Source organism: Corvus cornix, chromosome 4A (genome assembly GCF_000738735.6).
Source record: "Corvus cornix cornix isolate S_Up_H32 chromosome 4A, ASM73873v5, whole genome shotgun sequence".
In the NCBI taxonomy this organism is placed as follows: Eukaryota; Metazoa; Chordata; class Aves; order Passeriformes; family Corvidae; genus Corvus; species Corvus cornix.
Genome location: NC_047058.1, coordinates 12,013,516 through 12,035,436, shown reverse-complemented (window position 1 = coordinate 12,035,436; position 21,921 = coordinate 12,013,516). Strand labels below are relative to the sequence as shown.

The 21,921-nt window shown below is 47.5% G+C and overlaps 2 protein-coding genes across 5 annotated transcripts in view; one reads left to right on the top strand and one right to left on the bottom strand.

Annotated features, from left to right (window-relative positions):
* Nucleotides 1–5,377, bottom strand: part of VSIG1 (V-set and immunoglobulin domain containing 1) — a 34,760-nt gene extending 29,383 nt beyond the window's left edge. The window contains exon 1 of the mRNA XM_039572233.1: nucleotides 4,888–5,377. Coding sequence (XP_039428167.1) covers nucleotides 4,888–5,377 — 490 coding nt within the window. The remainder of the gene's footprint in view (nucleotides 1–4,887) is intronic.
* The window catches only part of LOC104694449 (synaptotagmin-like protein 2), a 36,780-nt gene continuing 19,609 nt past the window's right edge, over nucleotides 4,751–21,921 (top strand). For 3 of the 4 annotated variants that reach the window (XM_039572072.1, XM_039572071.1, XM_039572073.1), the window contains exons 1-3: nucleotides 4,751–4,794; nucleotides 17,111–17,690; nucleotides 19,932–20,083. In XM_039572072.1, the coding sequence (XP_039428006.1) occupies nucleotides 17,590–17,690; nucleotides 19,932–20,083 (253 nt within the window). In that variant the 5' untranslated portion in view covers nucleotides 4,751–4,794; nucleotides 17,111–17,589. Of the gene's footprint in view, nucleotides 4,795–12,996; nucleotides 13,327–17,110; nucleotides 17,691–19,931; nucleotides 20,084–21,921 lie in introns of those variants that run through there. The other variant, XM_010407707.4, reaches the window with a different exon arrangement.

Below are 21,921 nucleotides of genomic sequence, written 5' to 3'. Positions count from 1 at the left end.
TTCAAAAAAGAAATCCCAGAGTTGATAATGTGCAGTACTGATTGTAACAAGTAGTCTTATGGACCTGAAATGTTTGTGTGCTGACTCTTGTGTTGGAGCAGAGCATGGTTTCGTACTGCTAAACAACATTTCTGCTTAGATTTCTTATTTGACTTGACAGATCCATGAACGAATCCAGCCTCTGCCGACCCCGGAGGTTGGAGGGTGGGCTGGAAGGCCTGGCTCTCCAGCATGCTGGTACCCTGCTGGTAAAAGGTTTCTCATAATGAAATGCAACAGTGCTGAGCAGTGCTGGTGGTGAAACAGCAGCTGTGGGGAACATTGTGCCACTGTAGGTAATTTTATCCTTCACTTTTATTCACTGGAGTTTGCTCAGTAATCTAACTGCAGATGTCCTCATTAAGCAGAGAAAAACCTACTCCTGTTTTTGTATCTTGAAAACAGATTTGCCTCTGTGTTACCTTTCCTTGTGGGGTATTGTGCAGCAGCGTAGCCACTACTTAGGACATCCTCTCAGAACCAAAGAGAAACCCATTTCTTAAATGTGATTTGGACTGCAAGAGGCGCAGCAAACTCACTAATATTTCAAAGAAACCTCTATATGAGAGAAGATTTATTGTTTGCTTGTTTTAAAGGAATGCCTGGATGTCTTCCCAACAGAAGAGAACGTATTATTTCCTCTTACAACACACTGCAATTTTAAAGCCAGTTAAGAGCAAACATACATCTCTCAGGGCTTTCTGCTGACAAGAAGGGAGTGTGCAGGGCATCCAGAGGGCAGGGATGGAACAGTGTGCAGAAGGGACACCAGGCAGTATCACTTAACCATGAACAGCACATTTCTGTCTGCAAATGGTAAAGCTTTCCTAATCGTCCCTCTTTGAGAAGTTACTTTCTGCTCCGTGTTGTCTTCTGCTGTAAGCTGGGTCACTGCGCTTATTGGGAGCCAGAGAACAGATTTCTCAGGATGCTTTTTGCTATGTATCTAACCTAAATCCTCAGTTCAGCACAGCAAACCTGGAGTGACAATGGTGGTAAGAGCTGCATGGTGTTTCCTTTTCTGTGCTGGTTTCACTCTGGCCAGAAATAAATGTATTGCAACAGAGCAGTACAAAACCAACCCATGCTGGTTTATCTCATGCATGTGGAAACTCTCCCATTTCCTTTACGAACACTGATCAATACCAGTCTTGAGATATGGCTGGAGGTCTCAGGCTTGTAGGTCTGTTTTCCAGAAGGATATTGCTTTTCTACAGGTGCCTGGGTTTCTCCTTTTCTACAGGGAAACCTCACCTCTAGTAACCATCTCTTCTCACTCCAGAGAGGAGCCTGGACCTTGCCCTGTACCTGGTGCAGACTCAAGCCCCTTGTGTTGCTTGAGCCATGGGTGGCTGCATGCAGTTTGCCATCCCAATCCGTCACTGGTAGCCAGGATGAATGTGGCCCTACAAAAACTGTTGGCTTTGCTGTAAGCTATTAGTAACATCTTTCCCATGACTTGGGCCACATGATTTGTAAGTCTCTCAGAAAATTCCCTGAAACATGAGCCAACTTGTCTTTTAAAACTCTTATTACATTAAAAGAAAGAATCATCTTGCACTGCTGAGCAAGATGGTATCAAAAATATTTCATGGTTCTTGCTGCCAACCAATACAGATTTATACCTTACAGCAGAAAGGACACAGAGCCTCAGTTTTTGATTAAAACAGCTCAGCTTTTCGTCAGTAAAAGCTGAAGTCCACAGTGCCAAATAAAATAAGGCCAGGTTCTTAGCTGGTTTAAACTGGATGAGCTCCATGTAGTGTCACTTGACCTGCACTGAATTTTACTTGCTGAATTTTGGCTGTTACATGACTTACCTTCTCTTACCAAGTAAGACATGCAGCAGGATTGCAAAGGATGTGTCTAAAGAGACATGTTGTTACTCTGCTCCTGTCCAGTTCCTGCAGATAGAAGTAGGATCCTGCTCATATACACATTTCTCAGGGTTTTTTTTCTCCTTTGGAGTCTGCATTTATGTTTATGGTTTGCTGGTGGAGCATTTGTCCTAGTGGAGTGAGGATTTTATCTGTTTCTTTATTCTGGCAAGCTGTAAACCAAAATTCTAATACTCAGTAAACAAAACTGAGAAGCAGTTTGTCCTCAGTAAAATATTTTTGTGATAAAACAGTGGGAAGTAAATGGCATCTCCAAAGCACTGTGTTCTTCCCTTGGTGCTTTCAGTAATTTTAGAACTGCAGTCATGTAGCTGGGGAGGAAATTTTGGGGTTGCAAAAATTTGAACGAAAACCCCCAGTGAAACAGTTGTTGGTGATTCTGTCACGCTTCCACATTTAGTTCCTCTAAGAGAGCTGAATCATGAAGAAACGCCGAGAGCATTAATCACACTGGTATACACTTTTCAGCTATCTTTTGGCAGCCTTTTGAATGTCACAGCTAAAAATACTGAAAACACTCTAGGCTTAATTGGATTTGAGTTAAGAAAAAGGATAGCACAGAAAGAAAATCCTTAGAACAACGGGTTGTGCTATGGCTGTACTTGCAAAGGTCCCAACATGGGCAAGATAACAAGAGGACCGTTCACCTGAACTAGAGGTGCACCTCATCTAAAGGGGAGTCCTACAATGTACTCTGAAAAGTCATGACGGTTTTGAGGGACTTTTCTTTGTGATGGGAATATGAATGAACAAACCTTTTTGTGGTGGGTTGATGTCGGCTGGATGCCAGGTGCTCACCAATCTGCTCTATCACTGCCTTCCTCAGCAGGACAGGATGGGGTGGAGAGAAGTAAGATGGGAAAAACCCACGGGTCAAGATAAAGACAGTTTAATAAAGCAAAAGCAAAGGATGCATATGGCAGTGAAAGAGAACAAAAGATTTATTCTCTACTTCCCATCAGCAGGCAATGTCCAGGCACTTTCCAGGAAGCAGGGCTTCAGTACACAGAGCAGTTGTTCTGGAAGACAGAAGTCATAATAATGAATGACATAGGGGCAGGCAGCAATCAGCATCTCTCAGACTCAGAACACCTCCTGATGCTTTAAGCTTAATAGCCCAAAGCTTAGACTTGAATCAGCAGTTCATTTTAGGATATGGACCATGAAAACCTACAGAGAAAGTAGCAAGTAAATCCAATCTTTTTCCCACCTCTGCCTACTATTTTAGTGTTTTATGTGATTTCTGCCAGTTGTTTCCCCAAAGATATTAAAAGACTGAAACGTGAGAAAAGCATTGGAGGCACAGGCTGTGGTAATAAAACATATTTCTTCACTGATTTTACAGGCTGTTGTAAAGTTGTCCCCATGTGACTGTATTTACTCACTCCCAAGTCACACTTTTCTCTAGCATTGAACAGGAGTGGCCAGAAATAAACCCTACACTAAGCTCTTGTTCCTGCCTCCACTTTATGCAGAAGCATTGACTGTCCAGCACCCAGAAATTCAAACTCTTAGTGATGTCAAAGTGTGATTGGCTTTGCTTCAGCCTTCTCTGTTGTAGAAGATGAAAACAGGGGGAGCTGCCGTGTCTGCGGCGGGTGGGGACAGCAGGGACAGCCAGCAGCTGCGTGTTGCTCTCCGTGCCTGGGCGCTGCATCCTTTCAGGGATGCACTGCTTTTTTCCTAACGTGGCACTGGCGCACTGTAAACGATCCCCGGGGAATTAGTGAGGCAGGCACATTCCCTAGGTCTCCTGGAGCCTCCTGATTTTTCCTTCCCACCTAGGATTTGTCTCATGTATGCATTACTGCGTCTTGGGAGCAGTGCCCTGGTGCGAGAGGACGCAGACCGGCGGGGCACTGAAGAGGGCAGCGTCACAGGTCTAGATTGAGTTACCGAGGTAAACAGCAGGGAGTAGAAATCCCAATAAACTGGAATTGCTGGAACTGTACCTTCAAATCCCAACGTGGAGCTTAATTTTTGCTGGTTTGGGTTAGAACAGGGGCTGGGCGGGTTCACTCTTTGTTACCTGCCCGAGTTAAAGGCTGGAATAACGCTCGGTCCCCAGCATCCCTCTCCACTCCCTCCTGTCCCCAGGGACACCGAGGGGAGGACAGCTTTTGTTTCAAAAGGAGACAACTTTGCCATGCTGAGAGGAGATGGGGCGGCTGCTCTGCCTTCTCCGAGCCCGGCGGCTGCCTCACACAGCGCGCTGGGGCTAAGGTGGCCTTCCTGCCGACACCTCCTCTCCGAACACCTCACACCTCTCCTGGTAACTTACATCTGCGCTTCTAACACCCTACACTTCTCCTAACACCTTGCCTTTCCAAGGCGGGTCCTGCCCTGCCTGAGACAAGCATGACACTGATTATTTTGTGTTAATATACACTAACAGTATTCGGAAAGACTGAAAGGACCCCCAGCCCAAGCTGCCTCCAACCCCACCCTGCCCCGCTGACCGGCCTGACCCCCGCCCCTGCTCCGGCCCGGGTTTTGCGCGTGCCTGCCGCGCGGGGTGGGCACGGCCCCACCAGGGCTGACCCCGCCCCGGGATAGCCCCCGCCCGGGATGGCCCCACCCGGGATAGCCCCGCCGGGATGGCCCCCCGGCCCCCGGATGCCCGGATGGCCCCAGCCCCGGGATAGCCCCGCCCGGGATGGCCCCACCGGGATAGCCCCGCCGGGATGGCCCCGCCCCGGATGGCCTCACCAGGGCTGACCCCGCCTCGGACTGGCCCCGCCCCGGATGGCCCCGCCCCGGGATGGCCCCGCCCCGGGATAGCCCCGCCCCGCCCCCGGGATAGCCCCGCCCCGCCCCGGGATAGCCCCGCTCTCCGCCCCCGCGCCGCCGAGGGCAGGTAAGGGCTGTGGGGTTCCGGCCGTGCCGGGCAACAGCCCCGCGGTAAGCGGGGGGGATGGCGGGAGCGCAGCCCCGGGCCGGGCCTCGGTACGAGCGCTCCGTGTTCCATTCCGTGTGCCGGGTTCAGCCGCCGGACCGGACACACCGGTGCCCTGCCGGACCTCGCTCGCCGGCCGGGCGGAGGTAGCGCTCCCCCCTGCCCCCCGCCCCTGGGCCGCGCCCGCGGGTCCCCGGAGGGGTCCGGGACCTCCTGTCCGGGCAGGGTCTGCCCGCGAGGGCTCCGTGCGCTGGGCACGGAGCGTGGGGTCGGAAAGGTGCACGGAGCAGCTGCCGGGCAGGACAGCGGGCGGGACACGGGGGCAGCCTCGGCGCCCGTGGCGGGGGCGGCAGTGCCGGTGGGGACGCGGGCTGTAGGTGCCCGTGTGCTCGGCGGCAGCGCTCGGGGTCGGGACAGCGCCTGGCACAGCCACAGTGCCGTCCGGCGGGGCCGAGGGCACAGAGGTGGCCGTGCCTTTCGCAGCTCTGCAGGTGACGGCTCGGGGCAGACCGGGCTGGCGGGGTCCTGCTTTGACATGGGGCATCACTCCCGTGGGTCTGGCCGGGACTTTGGGCTGTTTAAATAAAAGTGTATCTTATCTTGCGTTGATGAATTGCGTTATTAAATCCTCTTGCAGAGTGGCAGAGTGTTTTTGTCCCATCTATTAAAATTAAGTTTGTGAGGCAGCTGCCAGTTTTCAGAGGAGAGAGATCATAGAATCAGAATAATTTGGGTTGGAAGGGACCCTAAAGATCATCTAATTCCAGCCCCCCTGCTATGGGAAGGGACACCTTACACTAGACCAGGTTGCTCAAAGCCCCGTCCAGTCTGGCCTTGAACACTTCCAGGGATGGGGCATCCACAACTTTCTCTGTAGCAAAAATCTGACATAAAAAACTTCTGAGAAAAGGAAAGTCCTAGAAAATAAGGGGTACTTTTGATGATTTATAATGTACTTTTTGTTATTGCTTCCCCACTTTGTATTCTAAATTATTTGTAAAAAACCTTGAACATGATGTGTCATTTTCCTGTGACTTCTGCTGTTTTGTCTGTATTTTCCTAGTCTCCCCTCTCCATCCTGGTTTTATTTACTTCCTTGTTCATGCTTCATTGTTGTAAATGCTTGGCATGGCAATAAAACCAGCATTTATTAATTTCTGCTCCCTTTGCAGCCATCTCTCCAGTGTGATCAGTGCTGTTGTATAAGCCATGGTAACCTATGGCCGATGACCTATTTGGTTCTTCTGCCTTTCTTGGATTGCTTTGGCAGTGAGTCATTTTCACATAAAATAGTTTGCAGTGGAGCTTATTCTCTCCAGTGATGCTATAGACCATTCTGGACCTCTGCATCTCTGCCCCTGGGGCATAGCACAGGGCATGGTCCAGACGGTGGAAATCTACTGACCTGCCCCTGTGAAACCTCTGTGAGGGTGTCAGCAGGCAGGGGCTAGTTGGTTCTGAGGGCTGAACCCATCTCCTTTACCTCCCTTCCCGTTCCACCTTTGGCAGAACATCTGAGAAACTCCACGTGGTGACCCAAGTTTCTGCTCTCCTGCACAATTCTGTAATTGAAGCGCAAACTTGTTTTTTTCCTCCTGAACTCATAAATCATGTCCCTTTAATGGGCCTCCGTCCCTGGGAAAGGGGCAGCCCTTGCCACAGTATGGCACAACATGGACAAAGTGTTCATTGTACATCAGGCTCACTTTGATTCCATTTAAATCAATATTGTTATCTGCATTCAGAGATGTAGCAGGGGAGTGTGTGGGGGGAGAAAAACAGAGCAATAATCAATGTTTGCAACAAAGTTGGAAGGAGTACAAGGCTGTCCTTGGGTGTCAGCAGGCATCAGAGCCTGAGAAAAATAAGGGTTTGTTAGTGACACTTGATTCAAAACAGAGTTACTTTTTTTGCAAGTTAAACCTAATGGTGCAGTTGGTCTTGGAGGGCCAAACCAGATGGGATTAGGAATTCACCCAGGGAGGATTATGCTGGGAACTGCTCTGGGTGGCTGCTTGGCTGAGCCTCCATCACACTTCAGGAGGTTCAGCCCAAGCTGTTGCCTTCTTGCAGATGTGCAGCTCACAGGGCTGACACTGCAGAGCAGAGTCACCAGTGTGGAGTGTCCCTGGGCAGGCATCCTACCCTCTGCAGCATAACGTGCATTTTACACAACAGCATCATCATGCAGTTATGTCTGGGCAGAATGAGAGTTGTCACTGCTCATATAAAAGCTCCCAATCTAATTCAGCTTAAGTACCTGGAAGTAAAACTACAATGCTCAACAGTTCAGGTGACCTTGTTATTTTTATCCAAAAAGTCTGTTTTCCCCACCTTCCTTTAAGATTTGCTAAGTGTTCATGTAGCTGCACAGATGGAAGAAACACCTTGTCTGTGCAAGGAAGTGGTACCAGATGATCATCTGATACTGATTTTATTTTTAGTTATTTAATAAAATCAGTGTAATCTGTGTGTGGGTTTCTCATTTGAGTTTGCTTGAACTTTTATGCTAAGCTAAACTAAATGACAGGCCATGTCCACATGCAGATTTGTGCTAGTTTAAGCACAGCTGTTTATAGCTGTGCCTGTAGCTAATTAACCTACTGCAACTTTCTCCAGCAGAGAGAGCATAGTATGAGAACTGTGGCTTTGTGTTGAAATTACTGTAGCATCTGATTTACTTAATTATTAATTTCCTTGTGAATTGAGACTATCCATCTCTGGTAGTATTAGCCTCCTCACGGCTGTAGGTGTTGGATGTCATCCTTCACTGGACAGACTGAAATCTTTCACCTACTCAGAGCACTGCAGGGGACAGACAGTGGAAGCAGGTCCCTTTTTCCTTCTTGTGAGTAGCGAGTGCTGCCAGGACCTCCTGTCCCATTCGGGTCATCCAGCTCCTAGAGCATATACATGGCTGCAGTAGGTGAATTAATGACTGAGTCTGTGTTTGTATTGGAAACTGCATTGTTTCTGGAAGGAAAGTGGCCAGTTTTTAAAAAAATATTGCCATGTATGAATTTGTTTTCTCATGGAAAACAAGTGATGGAAAGCAGGTGATGTGGCAGCTTCAGCAATGGGCTTATTCCCCCTGGAACTTCCTTTCACTGTATGTCAGGGTGACAAAGTAAAACAGCTTTAGTTAAAATTTTAGTGTAGTGCATTTCTGTACTAGAACCAGGCCCAGCACAGACCAGTCCAGGCCTCAGCACGTGCTTGGGAATTAGAAGAGAAAAAGGTGTGGATCCCAGATCAGACATGGACTTGAGCATCATTTTTCTGCCCTTCCATAATGTGGGGGCTAACCCCAGCCTCTGGATGTAGCCCCTTTTTGTTTTGGCATCAATAACTAGAAACTACAGATCAGGAGATTACTTCTTAGAGTGTTTCCACAACCCCTGTTCCCAGATGTTGGAGGGAATTATACCTTCCAGATATCTCAAAGAATGATGAGATGCACTCTGCTGTTTTACAGTTAACTCAGAACTAGAATGAAGGTATTTCAGAATCATCCAGGCGTGGCCGAGGCTTAAAAATAATCAGTGACCAGAAGGAAGGATCCCTCAGTATGCAAAGTTTCCTAAACAAACAGCACTGTTTTCCCTTGGGATTTATCACCATGCTGTGCCTCATGCCATTGAGCTCAGCAGGCAAGGAGTACAAAGGAGTTGGGCTCCACATATTTTTAACTTCTCCACCATGTTACAAAACGAGGTGGTTTTAGCATTGTGTTTTTTTAAATAAAATGGCTTCTGATCCGGAGGGCTCCTGACCAGGATAGGTGTTGCAAGCTCACAATTATTGGGGCATAGCAAGCAGGGTCAGGAAAGCAATTTAAGACATGTCACCACTGCAGGCAAACATGGAGAAATTGTGTTTGGAAGGAAACACAGCTGAGGTCAGCAAATATTTTTCTGGGTCAAAAATAAAAGCCAGAAGTTCTCATGGGTGGTTGTTTTTTTCTTCATCTTCCATTTCTGCAGTTTCTTTGTTTGAACTCAGCGAAAACTTATCTTCCACCTCCCATTTTTCATATTGAAAATATCTGGGTTCTGAGGATGAGTGAGTGACAAAGGGGGACAGGGGTGTAATTAATCTAAATACTTGCAGTGTTCTAGCTTTAAGCTGTTAATTGCTCAGTTTTAGATACCATATATTTATTTATTGTTGCCTTTTCAAGTATAACAGCTGAGAAGATGCTTTTAAGAGTACCCATCCTACCATGTGGCATCTAGAAACCCTGCTAGCAGGACAGCTGGGTTCTTTAAAGCTGATATAACATGTCTGTTCTCCCTTGGCTGAGAGGGAAGCCTGGACACCAGGATGTTTCTCTGATGGAAATGTCGGTGCAGCAGAAGCGCAGCACGATGTCCATGAGAAGCCCTAAACTGGCTCACAGCTACGCTGTGGGGGTGAAGGCTTGTTCCAAACTAATACATAGGGAATGCAAATTCTTTTAGAACTAATTCTTTTGAGGACATAAGTGCAAATTTAGAGCAAACCTCAGCACAAGCTCCAGCCCCTACCCCAAAGCCAAGTGCATTTAGTGGAGGTTTGGGAGCTCTTCCCTCTTGCCTCCACCAAAGCTCTTGGGAGTGGAATGCCTGTGCTGGGAATGAACGGAGGCAGAGCAGGTCCGCCAGGATGGCAGAGCAAAGCCCCTGAAATACTGGCATCCTCTCTGGAGATGCAGCCATCGCTCTTCGCTGGGATATTAGGGGATTTCTTGGTGTCCCAGGTGGCTGTGCTTGTTTATTTGTGTTCTGGCAATCTACAGAATTACAATGAACTACATCCTGCAAACTCTGCAAATAGTTCCCACCTATGAAATAAACAGAACTCTCAAATATTTAGACTATAGCATTGGATTATCAGTTTATTACCATTAAAAGAACTTGTTGACCTTAAGGAGTCTGAGTCACACTTCTCCTCTGATGGATGTTTTTATTTTGGCAATGTTGGCTCTAGGAAATAATGATTAAGATTGAGAAGCTCAGTCTTTTGTTTACCCTAGGTGGTAACCGTAGGATGGTTCATTTAATTAAAAATGGTTAAAAGGAAGTAAATTGTGTGTAATGCAAATTCCACCCATGCAGTTCCTTGTTAGAAGGAGATGAGTAGAGTTCAGTGGAGATAATTATTCATGTGGTGGTTACATTGCATTGGGTAGAAATGTACAGGGGAGGAAAAATCCTTATGCATCCTTAACTGAACCTTTTGTAATGTCCTGGGTCTGTTCTTTGGAAGCCAAGGTATTTCTGAGGCTGAGTGCAAATAAGCAGAATTCACCCACTTCTGATGTGGTCAGTGGAGCATTTCCTCAGTTTTGCATTCCCCACGTGCACTGAATAGGGGAGTTTGCTCATTTTTTTGGCTTTGTGTTGTATTTTTGTTCTCAAATACCTTCTCCTGGCTGTTCCCAAGAGGCTGGGCTAGAGACCTGCTTGCCCTGATAAATTCCTGCAATTCCTCTGTGCCATCTCAGAGCCATTCTTGATCAATGGACATCCTTCACTAAAGCTGCCCAAGGGGAGGGGGAGGGAAGAGATTTTAATAAAACAGCAGAGATTTTCCATCATGCTGGACATTATTGGAAAGTGTGATGTGAAACAATGCCTTGATCTGAGAGAAACCACCCAGGGCTGTGCTCAGAATGAACTGAGCAGTAGTTTTTTGTTCTGGGATGCACACTGGAGTGGAGAGCCATCTCTAGGTCAGAGCTGCTCTCTTCTAGCTGCCCCTCGGGGCCTGCCAAAGCTGCCTTCAGTGGGGGTTATCAGCAACACGAGCTGTTCATCGTTCTGTCTGAGGTGGGAATGGCACACTGTGTCATGTATGGCCCTCACTGAATAGAGAAAAATATGTATAAAGTCTGTGAGCAGTTGAGTTTGAGTAATTCTGGCATTTATGCCTGGCATCACCAGAATTCGGCCTTGACATTTCCTGTGTGATGGTAACAGATGTGTTTAGATGTGGGCTGCTCTGGGAGACCACAATTACCTACTTTGTTTGCAGTTATTCTTTATCTTATCAGCTGTCTCTCATCTGAAGGCCATTTCTGTGACTTAGCTGCTTAGGAGGTTTTTAGGTAGGAACAGTAGGCCTCCTTCTCTCATTTCTCTGTGACACATCAGACAAAATACCATTGCAGTCAGTGCAGTGGCAGCATTTTTAGTGGAATAGCTTTTCAGAAAGCAATTAAATATATTCTCTGCTCTTGTAGTTCACAGCTGTTCTTAGTCAGCAGAGGAGTAGACAGTTCAGAGCTGCAAGTGTTTATTGCAAATTATGAGAAAATAATGCACCTTGGAAGAGCTCACGTGATGCTGTGGAGCTTCAACAACTAAACGAAAGGCAGGTATTTTATATATTTATTTCATTCCAGTGAGAGGAGAGATGTGAGCACAGAGAGGGGGAAAGAGGGTTGGTGGTGTGAGTGTGGCCACAGGCAGAATAGACCTGGGTAGGGGTGTCTGCTGTTCAGCCATGTGCCTTCCCAGTGGGACAGCCCTTGGCTGCCTTAGGAGCACTGTCCTACTTGCCAGCGATTTCATTCTTTAAGAGCAGTGTTTGTAAGCTTGTGCAGTAGTGTTCCCATCTGTATTTTTGCACCTTGAGGGCTTGTCTGTGTGTAAAAGGGAGCATTTGGATCAGCTGAGCTGCCACAGGTCTAAGTGGGACTCACATCTGGCCCCCTCCTGCTGCAGCTGCCCCATCGCTCACAGCCGCCCAGTGACTGTGGTGACCGTGGCCAGCGCCGGCTGCAGCCAACACTGGGCACAAACACTGGGCACAAACTGGGACCACACCGCTCCCTCTGTGGCTGCAGACCGGACTCCAGGCAGGGAAACACAGCCCAGCCCCATGGACAAGAGGTTTTATGCTGGTTTTCAGCCCATTCCTCCCAAAGAGAAAGACCATCCTACAGTTCGCTTTTTATTTTTACTCTCCTGGCAGAGGGCATCCATTAAACATCATAGTATTATGACAATGAGCATTATAATGCCTGTCAGTGGTTTGCCTGTAAAGTAATGATGGCAATGCCTCTGCATATTTCACTGACTGCAGAAGAGATCAGATGGGAGGAAGAATGGGGCTGGACTTTCCAGCGTGAGACAGAGAGGGGCACAGGGCTGATCATGGACTCTACACCTTTCTGGTGCTGTTAACTACAGCAGATCCTGGGAACTGCAGTATGACTGTGGGTGCCAGGACCACATCCATCATTCTTAATACAATGCTACTCTTGGTTTTGACCTGCCCTACAAGGGCTGTCTTGACTAATGAGGGTACTGGGAAGTGTCCATACATTGTAAAGCAAAAGGAGGTTATTTCCTTACATTGTGACATGATGTGGACAAAGAGGTAAGGACAGCAGCCTTTTCAGCTAGCTGCTATTTTCATCGGGCTATGAATAGTCTTGTGAGATCAGTATTATCTGTTCCAGGTTTTGTTATATTTTGTGTTAGGAGGTTTTCATATCTTTATTACATGGACCTATGTGCAGCTCCAGATCTAAAGGGTGAGGTGGGTCTAGATGGTCCTATGCTTACCTAGGTGATGGAATGGGGTCCTGACTACCAGTTTGTCAGATTACAGTTCCTAAATTCCTCCTCCCTCTTTACATGCCACTCGGTGTCTAGTCAATGAAATCTGCTTGGCCCATGGTGTATATTGTTAATCTGTGCACATCCCAGTGCTGAGGAAGATGTGCAGCATTTTGAAGGAAAGGTGCATGCTGAGAGATCAGAACCAAGACTGGAGTGCCCTGCAGATGGCCTACAGATAATTTGTGTCTGTAGGCAGATGTCAGCAAGAGCACTAAGCTGGTGCTGGGCATCTGAGCAGTGTGTGCTTGAATTAGTTATGCAGAGCATTAACATAGTTCTGTTTTGAGCTGGAGCTCAGTTAAACCTCCCAGAAATAAAATTAAAATGCAGCACAAAGAAGGTGTCAGCCCCTTCAGCATCTGCCTTTCCAAAAGGGGATGTTTCACACCTGCTAGGCCAAGCAAGCTTTTAATTTTCACCTGGTGAAACTATTTGAAAGAGAGTTACTTCAAAAAACCCAAACAGCTTCCGGAACAACAGCCTTCTCCACTACTTTTATTAGTAACCTTCTTGGCTTTTCTGCAGGTGATCAGAGCTCTCCACTCTCTGGGGGCTTGGCAGAGTCATCTGCTGTGCCCTGTGTGAAGGCTGGCATTTGGCTGCAGAGCTGCAGCTGGGCACAGCTTACACCAGCTCTCCTGGCACTGCAAAACCAGTCCCCCAGGTGAATATTCTGAAGGCTGCAGCTGTTGGGAAGAGCCTTTTTGCACCTGAACACTGCTAAGCAGTTCTGTAGTAATCTAGACCCAGGGCTGAGAAGGGTGTGAGGAATGAGCAAAGCTCCCTGAGTAACACCTGGAATGAGCAAACAACAAACTCCCTTTGTCTGGAAAGAGAAGCCATGGCTGTGACACAGGTCTGCAAAATGCACAATATGGAGCAGGTGAGTGCAGAGTGATCCTTACTGGGTTTTCTAATAAAATACTTGAGGATATCAAATGAAACAAGCAAGTGGCAGGTGAAAACAGATCAAGGGCAGGTACTCTTGTGTTTAAAGTGTAGTGAAGCTGTGGGACTATGAGGCTTTTGAGGATATTGCAAATGCTTAAAATTAATGTGAGTTCAGAAGGTAATTGGAAAAGCTGAAATGCAGGGACAGTGCCCCTGTTTTCAGGGCATCCCTGCCTGGTACCTTGCAGGAAGCCAGGGCGCAGGACAGCTCTGGCCATGTCCTGTTAGCCCTTGTTGAAAATAAACCGGTGCCTTACAGGGACCTTCAGTCCAGCTGTGTATGGCCTTCCCTGTATTTTTACATTGGACACTGACAGTCTGTTGGGGGATGAGATGCACACATGCCGGGGCTCTATGTTTGACAAGCTGCACAGCAGTGTAATACACCATCACAGATCTTTTCTGGAGACTGAAGCATTGGCTTCTTCTTGGGGAGGTGGCCACAAGAAATCAAAAGCTATCACAGCAGGAGATGCAGCCAGTTTTGCCACATGATGGGTTCTGCTGCTGATTGTCTCCACACCCGTTCCACACCCAGCTTTTGTCAACGTGGCTGGGCATGTGAGTTGATCTTTGTGATGTTCTCTTCCCCAGAGAGCAGTTAGAGGAGAGAAGGTCCTTTGGACATCCAGCATACTCTTCTGTTCAGATTTATGGTCTTTCCTGTAGGCATGATAATCCATTTTACCCATCTGCTGTGTTGTGACAGTGGCAGGACCCAGCAGGGCTCCCCCTGCTTTGGGGTGTTGTGGTGGTGCAGAATCTGAGGGCAGCCCAGGTTTGTTCTGCATGGTGGGACATGCCTTGGGCAGAAGCTGACTCTGCAGACACAATTCACTTTTTTATGACTCTCCATTTTGCTCCTGTCACCAGAGAGCAGTCCTGAGCTAGGAGGGGTCTCCCACTGGTCGGAGGGAAGGAGAGTGCAACTTTCTTTGTGCTTGTCACAGTTTGTCCAAAACCAGTTTACAACACCAGTAAGCTAAATAAAGTGCATGCCTGAAGAGGTCCCAGTCTGGGATAAAATCTGCCCCAGCACTGTGCAATGACTCCCACCATTGCCCTACAAAGCTGCATGGCTTTTGTGTTTCCCTTCCCCGCTGTTTGCAGAGGTGGCAAGGCCAGGGCTGGGCACTTTATATCTGTGTAAGACCCATGGGCTTTCCTATGGATCTGCTGATTTAGGTGTTTGTACCACATCACCCCTGTGGTGTCCAAACTGTCCATTAGCAAGGCTTTGAGAGGGGAGAGGATTATGTGTAATCTAACAGAGCAAATCCAAGCTGTGTGGTGCTGCTGCAGGAGTGTGGATTAAGCAATCAGGGGAATGGGTGATGGCTGGGCACAGAGCACTGTGCCTGCCTCATAACATTCTGTACCTGTCAGGTCATTCTTATCCTTAATCTCTTGTGCTTGCAGACCCATGTAAACAATTAGCACTCTCCCTTAATGCTCTGCACCTGAGTGGTTCATGGTGGGGTTCTCCTTTCGAGCCTCTGCACTGCCCAAGACACACATGGGGTGCCCATCAGAGGCTGCCCAGGCTCAGCTGCAGCAGGGACAGCCCCATGGCCATAGAGATGCAGATGGAGATCATTTCCCAGCCTTGTTTATTCCTGCAGGTCTGGGTCAACAGCTTTGCAGCACCTGACACTTCCAGCAAAACCTCCACCTCCGGTGGAGCGGTCTTCTGGACCAGCTCACTTTCCCACAGCAGGTGCATCAAGTGGTTTGATTTTTAACTATATAAAACAAAATAAGGACTTGGCTGCTTGGTTTCTGTTAACCTTTTCCTTCTAATGTGGCTATTCCAGTAAGATAAAACATTTTCATGTGAAAGAAAAAAAAGTCTCTTTACAAGTAGCCTTTTTCCCAAGAAGTAGCCTTTATTTTGAATTGACTGCCATACTGATGAATAAATATGAGTCTTCACTGAAAATATTTTCTGAAGTAGTTTCAGCCCACATGTCATGGGGTTTGTTAAAAATAAATAAAAGTTCTTGAGAAGCAAATACTGTGATATGTCCCTAGATGCCTTTTCAAAAATAGAATCTGTCCCAGAAAATTCTGTGAATGTCTTTGTAGAAGTAGGATTGGCCTGAGAACCAGAGAGAGTAGATGGAAACTAAGCATGGAAGAGCCACGCCAAGCTGGATGAAATGTAGTTTTAAACAGTAGAGATTCACCAGGACTTTTTATTATTGTTTTTGTTTAAACTATTTAGAATGATATTGATAGTTTCTCAGATGTTAAAGGCTATAATTGTAGTGTGACAAGCACAGCCCTTCTTGCCTAAAAGAAATAGGAAATGTTGTTTCCTTTCCTCCAACAATTTTTTACAAAAAAAATAAGAGCTTTTATGATAATGCCATTCCTTTTATGAGCTTTTTCATGCAATGTTCTGTGGTATTTCTTTGTAAATATTACAGCCAAATGCCTGTTCTTTCTTTTAATGTGTTGTTACACCCTTACAAAAAAGGCAAACATTTGTGAATACGTATCATCCATAAAATAAGGTAAATCTGTGAAATTATGTCAGATGAGCAAACTTCACCTGAAGCTCTGGTTCTCAGCTTTGCATGGGTCAGTTGATGGAAGAGATGCACCATGTAGAGGCAAAGAAGTGACAAAAATGATGAAAATACCAGCTTTGCGGAATCTGAAGGAGCTGTGGTTGGCTAACATGGAGGCTGAGGTGTCAAGCCCAGTGAGGGTGGCTGCAAAGGGATCATTCCTGTGCTAGCTAGGACGGGCTGACACCTATCAGGGAGGTCTGGGGTAGGCAATAGGAAGAGGTTTCTTGCTGACAGCAAAGCACTGAAATAGATGGCCTGAAAGGGCTGAGGTTGGTATCCTCAAAGGGGCAGACTAGAGAGTAAGGGTGATACAGGCTTTGGGGTTAGGGAATGGGCCTGATGACCTTCAGATCATGTCTGCCATGAAAATGGTAATGATCTGACTCCTAAGGCTGTGGCTTTGGAAGAAATAGCAAAGTGACATGAAAACCACAATCACTTGAAAGGTTTGGAAACACTGGAAAAATTGAGTGAGCTAGAAACCGCCTACGTGGGCAGGAGCAGAACTTTTGCTCCCTTGAAGGTGTGCCTTACTGCCCTCAAGTTGGCCAGGAGAGAGGAAAAGGAATAAAGTGGCAAGGCAATGCTTGATTTACCTTTCCTCCACGCCCTGCAGCCTCTGGCCATTTTCGCAGTCTTTTGAGACACAAAGTGATCTGCACCAGTAGTGTTTGAATAGCAAATACCAGTGCAGCATAAAGCAAAGGGCACACATATTAGAAGATGAGCAGCCCCTGGTATTTCATAGCATGACATGCAGCAGAAATGCTTGCAGGTTGCTGTTCTGTCATTTTCTGATTGCTTTACAAAGGTTGGCTGCCTATCCTTGGTCTCATTTAGGGCAGAAAGAAGTGAGGATAAGAATGGAGGTAAAAAGCAAGTAAGCAATTTGGTAATTTATATGCATATTTTGCTTGTAGCATGCTGAGTCAACTGTTTACCTGTTAGTAGGAAAGGGCTAAAATAAAACATTGTCTTGGTTAGGTTAATACCATGTGAGGAGCTCTAGGACAGGGAGGAAAGTAGGGCAGCTTGTTTTGGAACTTGTGCTGGAGAACAAATAAAAACCCCCAATGTACACACTCGGTTACCATATGTCACACGTATCATAAAAGGCATCTCGGTGCTATTTCTTTGCAGGGATGCTTGAACTCCACAGAGCAGAACTCCCTGTTGAGGAGAGCGCATGCCAGAGGTGCTGGGGGTGCCGGTGGTGAGATGAGCTTTCGTGCCTCTTGAGGCAGCTCCGGCGGGCGGCGGGAGCTCGCTCCTTGCCGTGCTTCCCGCGGTGATTGACGTTGGCATCCAGATCGCTGCAACTGTGCCTGAAGAAAAGCAAAGCAAAGGAGCCTAATTTCGCTGAGAGAATTTTCCTGGCAGGGGGAGGCATGCAGTGCAGAGAGACGTGCCAGCCAAGAGCCTGGAAGCGCAAGTGCAGGTGCTAAGGCGAGTTCCACCCAAGCCATGCTGTGGTGAATCCTTTCTCCTCAGCCACATCCTGCTCAGCACCAGGGCAGCTGCGAGGGGCTGCCCATGGCACTGCGGCAGCCTGGGCTGGATTAGTGCCTGCTCTGTCTTTGCTCCAGCCATCCGAAGAACTGAAGAAGATTGTAGGGAAGATGTTGGACTTGAGCTTCCTGACTGAAGAGGAGTATGAAAAGCTGATGAAGGTTCTGCAGAGAGATGCAGAGCTGAAGAAGAAGGATGGGGATCGCATCAGGTGAGAGAGCGTGTGATAGCAGCAGGATGTGAACCTCCCTTGGGGAGACTTTTTCACTTCTCTGAGAGAGGAGCACGTGTGTGTCTGTGTGTGCGTGAACAAGGAGAGGTGCAGGTTGCAGCAGTGCTGTCCCTTTTGCTCAGATCCCGATAGATCTTTTCATTGTACCACTGCTTTCTCAGCCATCCTTCTGTCGCTGCTGTTGTTCCCTCTTTGCAGGAGTGGACTCTCCTTTTGAGTTAATCATCAGCCCTCAGAGATGCCAAGGGCAATCTCCCCTTTCCTGTTCTGGGGAGGAAAATGCTGATTTCTTGGTGGCAGAGGTCTGAGCAGGGGAGTAGCCGCTATCTTGTTTTACTCACTTGGTAGCACAGAAAGGCCACAGTGTGTTTTAAAATGAGATTTTACATCCCCTTCTCTGCTTTATGTCCCCCCATTGCTCTTTGAGGTGGATGTGTGTGCACCATCTATCATGCAGAGAGGGGTGATTAGAGGCTCCATGATCTGCCAGAGGTTTGCAGGGAGCCATTCCAGAGCCAGGGATTCTTGCTCAGTTCAGCTCCTTTGCCACTGGCCATCCTGGAGCTCAGGTCTGGTTGATCAGGATTGCTTGTTGCTGCTGTCACTTTTTAAATGCCAGCCATTAGACCATCTGGGCTGACAGTATGCACCAGGCTCAGGGATCTGGCAACGAATTCTCTACAGCAAGAAATTAGTAGCTCAGTGAGTGTGGGTGGCAGTGTGCCAGTTTACCCCAACTAAGGATGTGAGTCTTTGACTTGCTGTTGAGCCAAAAAAAGAGTAAGCCCTGTATAGGAAGGATGCTCAAAGCTTGAAAGGGGAGCAGGAAGCTTTGCTGCAGGTTCCTGGGAACCTGTGTGCCCTGGCCTCTGCTTGGAGGTGAGAGCTGGGGAAACAACTGGAAGCCAGAAGCTTGGACTTGGGGTGTATGTGTCTGCATGCTCTCACCTCTCCTCTGAATTGAAACAATTTCAAAAAGGTTTGTTTTTTAATTATTTTGGGCTTTGTTTGTTTGTTTCTGAAATGGAATAAATTTTTCCTCTGAAGTGGAGGTTTGGTAAAAAGAGTGTTTGGATTATTTTGGTTTTGTTTCACTTCTCTTTGGAAGCTGTTGCACAGGAGGCTTTGATTTGGGAGTGAATTAGGTCCTGCCCAGAGCCCCTTGTTGTCAGTTTGGCTACCTGCAGTAAGACATGTTTGGTTCCAACACAACCTGTCTGCTGGGAAAAATGAAGTAAATGGCATTTCTTTGATCTGGTGTCAACAAGATTAAAATATCTATTTCCTCTGGCCCAGCTCCTTGAGACCCTCATGGAGGCAGGTGCAGCCCTGGCCTAGATGGGAGCTCCTGTTGAGCCCCCAGCACAGCCTGCAGAGGCTTGAGCCCAGTTATCCCATACCTGCTCCCTCCTGGCCTTTAGGCAGCCATGTGTGACCCCTCAAGGCTCCAGGGTTATCTGGGGGTTTGCCCCCTCTTCCTGCTGAGAACCGGGCTGAGGTGGGAGCTTCCTCTGGCCTCCCAGGTTTCACAGGCATCCTGAACTGTGGTGAGCTGTGGGAGGCAGTGCCAGCTGAAAGGCAGCTAACTCAGCAAGCCATGGTGAGGAGGGTTAGAGTATGGGCTGGCAAACAGAGCACTGACAGGCTTAGATGCCTAAAACCAGCCCGGGGTGTGCCTGAGTGAGTTACAGTGGGAGAAGCCATGCTCAGGAAGGAGAGCTAACCATGAGTGCCAAAATGGGCATGGTAGGAGGAGCAGGGAGAGGAGCAGTGTCCAAGGAGATTGCTGCAGGGACAGGTTGCTTCTCTAAATATCATTATTTATTTCTGTAGTTTGCAGCAAATTTGATTCAAAAGGTTTTGCTGCTCATAAAGAGATTAATAGACAAATAAAATGGAGAAGTGCAAGACAGCCCCACCCCTTCCTTAATCCTCAGGGCAGCCAAGCAAGTGGACACATCTCCTTGCCAGGTGACTGATTTGGATTTGTGAAATTTGGAAGAGGTGAAAGCTTGTGTTTACAAGGTGCTGTTGCCATTTCAGATAAAGAATAAATCAGCTGCTGTTTTAATGCTGGTTTGGCTCTTGTGATTGCAGAGAATAATCTCTGGATCCTTTGTAGTCAGAGAGGTGAACCCATGGACATGTTGCAAAGGTAGCTCAGGGGAAGTCAAAAGTTTGGAGATCTTTTTGGTGTGTAATGCTCTTACTGACTTTCAGGAGGATACAAGGCTCTATCAAGGATGAAAAGAAGAAGAAGTTTGTGACAGGTGAATGGTTTTCGGAAGTGAAGGCAAAACGGTTTCAGCAAGACTTGGAGGGGCCGGATCTACTTCGGGCATCAATTAGAAGGAAAAAGGGCAAACTAGAAAGTAAGTATGTTAGCGTGCATCTTAAGAAAACAAATTGAGTGACCACAAAAAATTGGTCCAGGATGGGAGCCTCCTTGTACTGGGAGTCTGTTGAGAAGCAGTCCCTGTGTTGTAATAAGGGGATTCTCAGCTATGTTTTCAGTACTAGAAAAACAGCCCTTGTTATCAAAATCAGGGCACAAAGAAAAAATTACACTGTGGCAGAGGACCAAAGCAAAAGCCATCTGCAGCCAATGCCTTTTCCCCACTTCAGCTTCTTTTTCCCAAAATTTCTGTTTGCTAGAGGTCACTGGTATCATTTCTTACCACAGAAATAAAAGGAGAATGTAGGACAGTTTCTGGCATCAAACTGACATGTGTGGGTTAAACACATTCCCCTGCCCCAATTCCTGAAGTGGTCTGACAAGAGCTGCTCTCACAGGTCTCTGGGGTGGTGGGGTCAGTCACATCTCTGCAAAGGGAGATGGTGCCTCTCTCCTCCTGGCAAGTATTTGCCCACTTGAGAGGGTCCATGCCTAGCTTTTTACATGGAAATAATTCCAAGGCAAAATGTGGTTTTCAAAGTAAAAAGGGCTTTGTGGGCAAGACTGAATGGTACCCAGGCTGTGTGCCACAGCCAGGCTGTATCTGGGACCACGTGCTAATTAGAAGCAGATGTGTTGCATGTTGTTTGACGTGCAGATAAACTTTCATGGTGCTGTGTAAAACAGATCAAAGCAGATTTGTCAGCTCAGGGCAAGAGATCAGCCCTGTGTGAAACAAGCAGGACTGTGCTGAGAGTCAAAATGTAACCAGCCTGGAGCTGGAACTTTGTGCTGAACATCTGTGCAAAGCAGAACTGGGGATGATTCACATCCAGTCCTCACCATGAGGACAGGCCAGCCACCCCCACAGCCCAGTGTCACACAACCTCCTGATTTGTCAGGGTGGGCAGTCACAGACCCTCAGCCATGGCTGGGGAGCTGCTGGCTGCTGCTGCTCTTAGGAAGCCTTGGCCCTGCCAGGCAGCTCTGAGCAAAGTCTGCTGCTGTCTGTAACACAAGGGCCCCATACCCGGGCTCTGCTCTTCTGCAGTGAAGGCTACTGCCCCTGACAAAGGGGCATCTGTCCAGCACTCAGATGTCATCTCCAGCAGTTCAGTTCAGCCATCTTACCTGGGCCCAGTTTCCCATTCCTGCTGGGGGGGAGCAGCAGTACAGATCACTCCTTTGTTTGGTGGGCCTCCTTGGCCCAGATGTCTGTAGCAGGAATTGCCTGGGTTTAGGGTAGCCCTCCTTGCTCCATGTTACTTAGATACATTCTGAAAGCTAAATGCTGACTAGAGACTTCACTGAGAGCCTCATTTTCTTTTTGCTCTTTACCTACCCCTGGCAGTTCTCATAACTTAGCATAGATTCATTGGAGCCTCTCATGCAGAACTGGCCCATCATATTTCATATGAAGTTGCTTTTATCCTTGGTATTATGAATTCATGATGTCATTAAATTTACTATTTTATCATACCTCCAGAATGCTAAAACATATAAAACCTTTTCCATCTTGGCAGAGGTGCCTGGCTTTTCTGCAGAGCGTGTTCTTCTTTTTGAGAATGTGCATTTGTGCTTGCACCCTCTTGGTATGAAGGGGCAGAGCTTCAGCAGCTTCTCTGCCAGGGCCCAGGTCAGGCAAATACTCTGTCACCTGCAACCCAGCTACCAGCCTGCAGTGAATAGAATTGTCTGCCCTTTGCCTTGCACCCTTAGCTCTCTGCCCACTTCAGGAAAGCAGAATTTGAAGTACTGTTGGTTTTAGATTTAACTTTTTGGGCTAATGTGCGCATATGAGATGAAGTCTCAGGT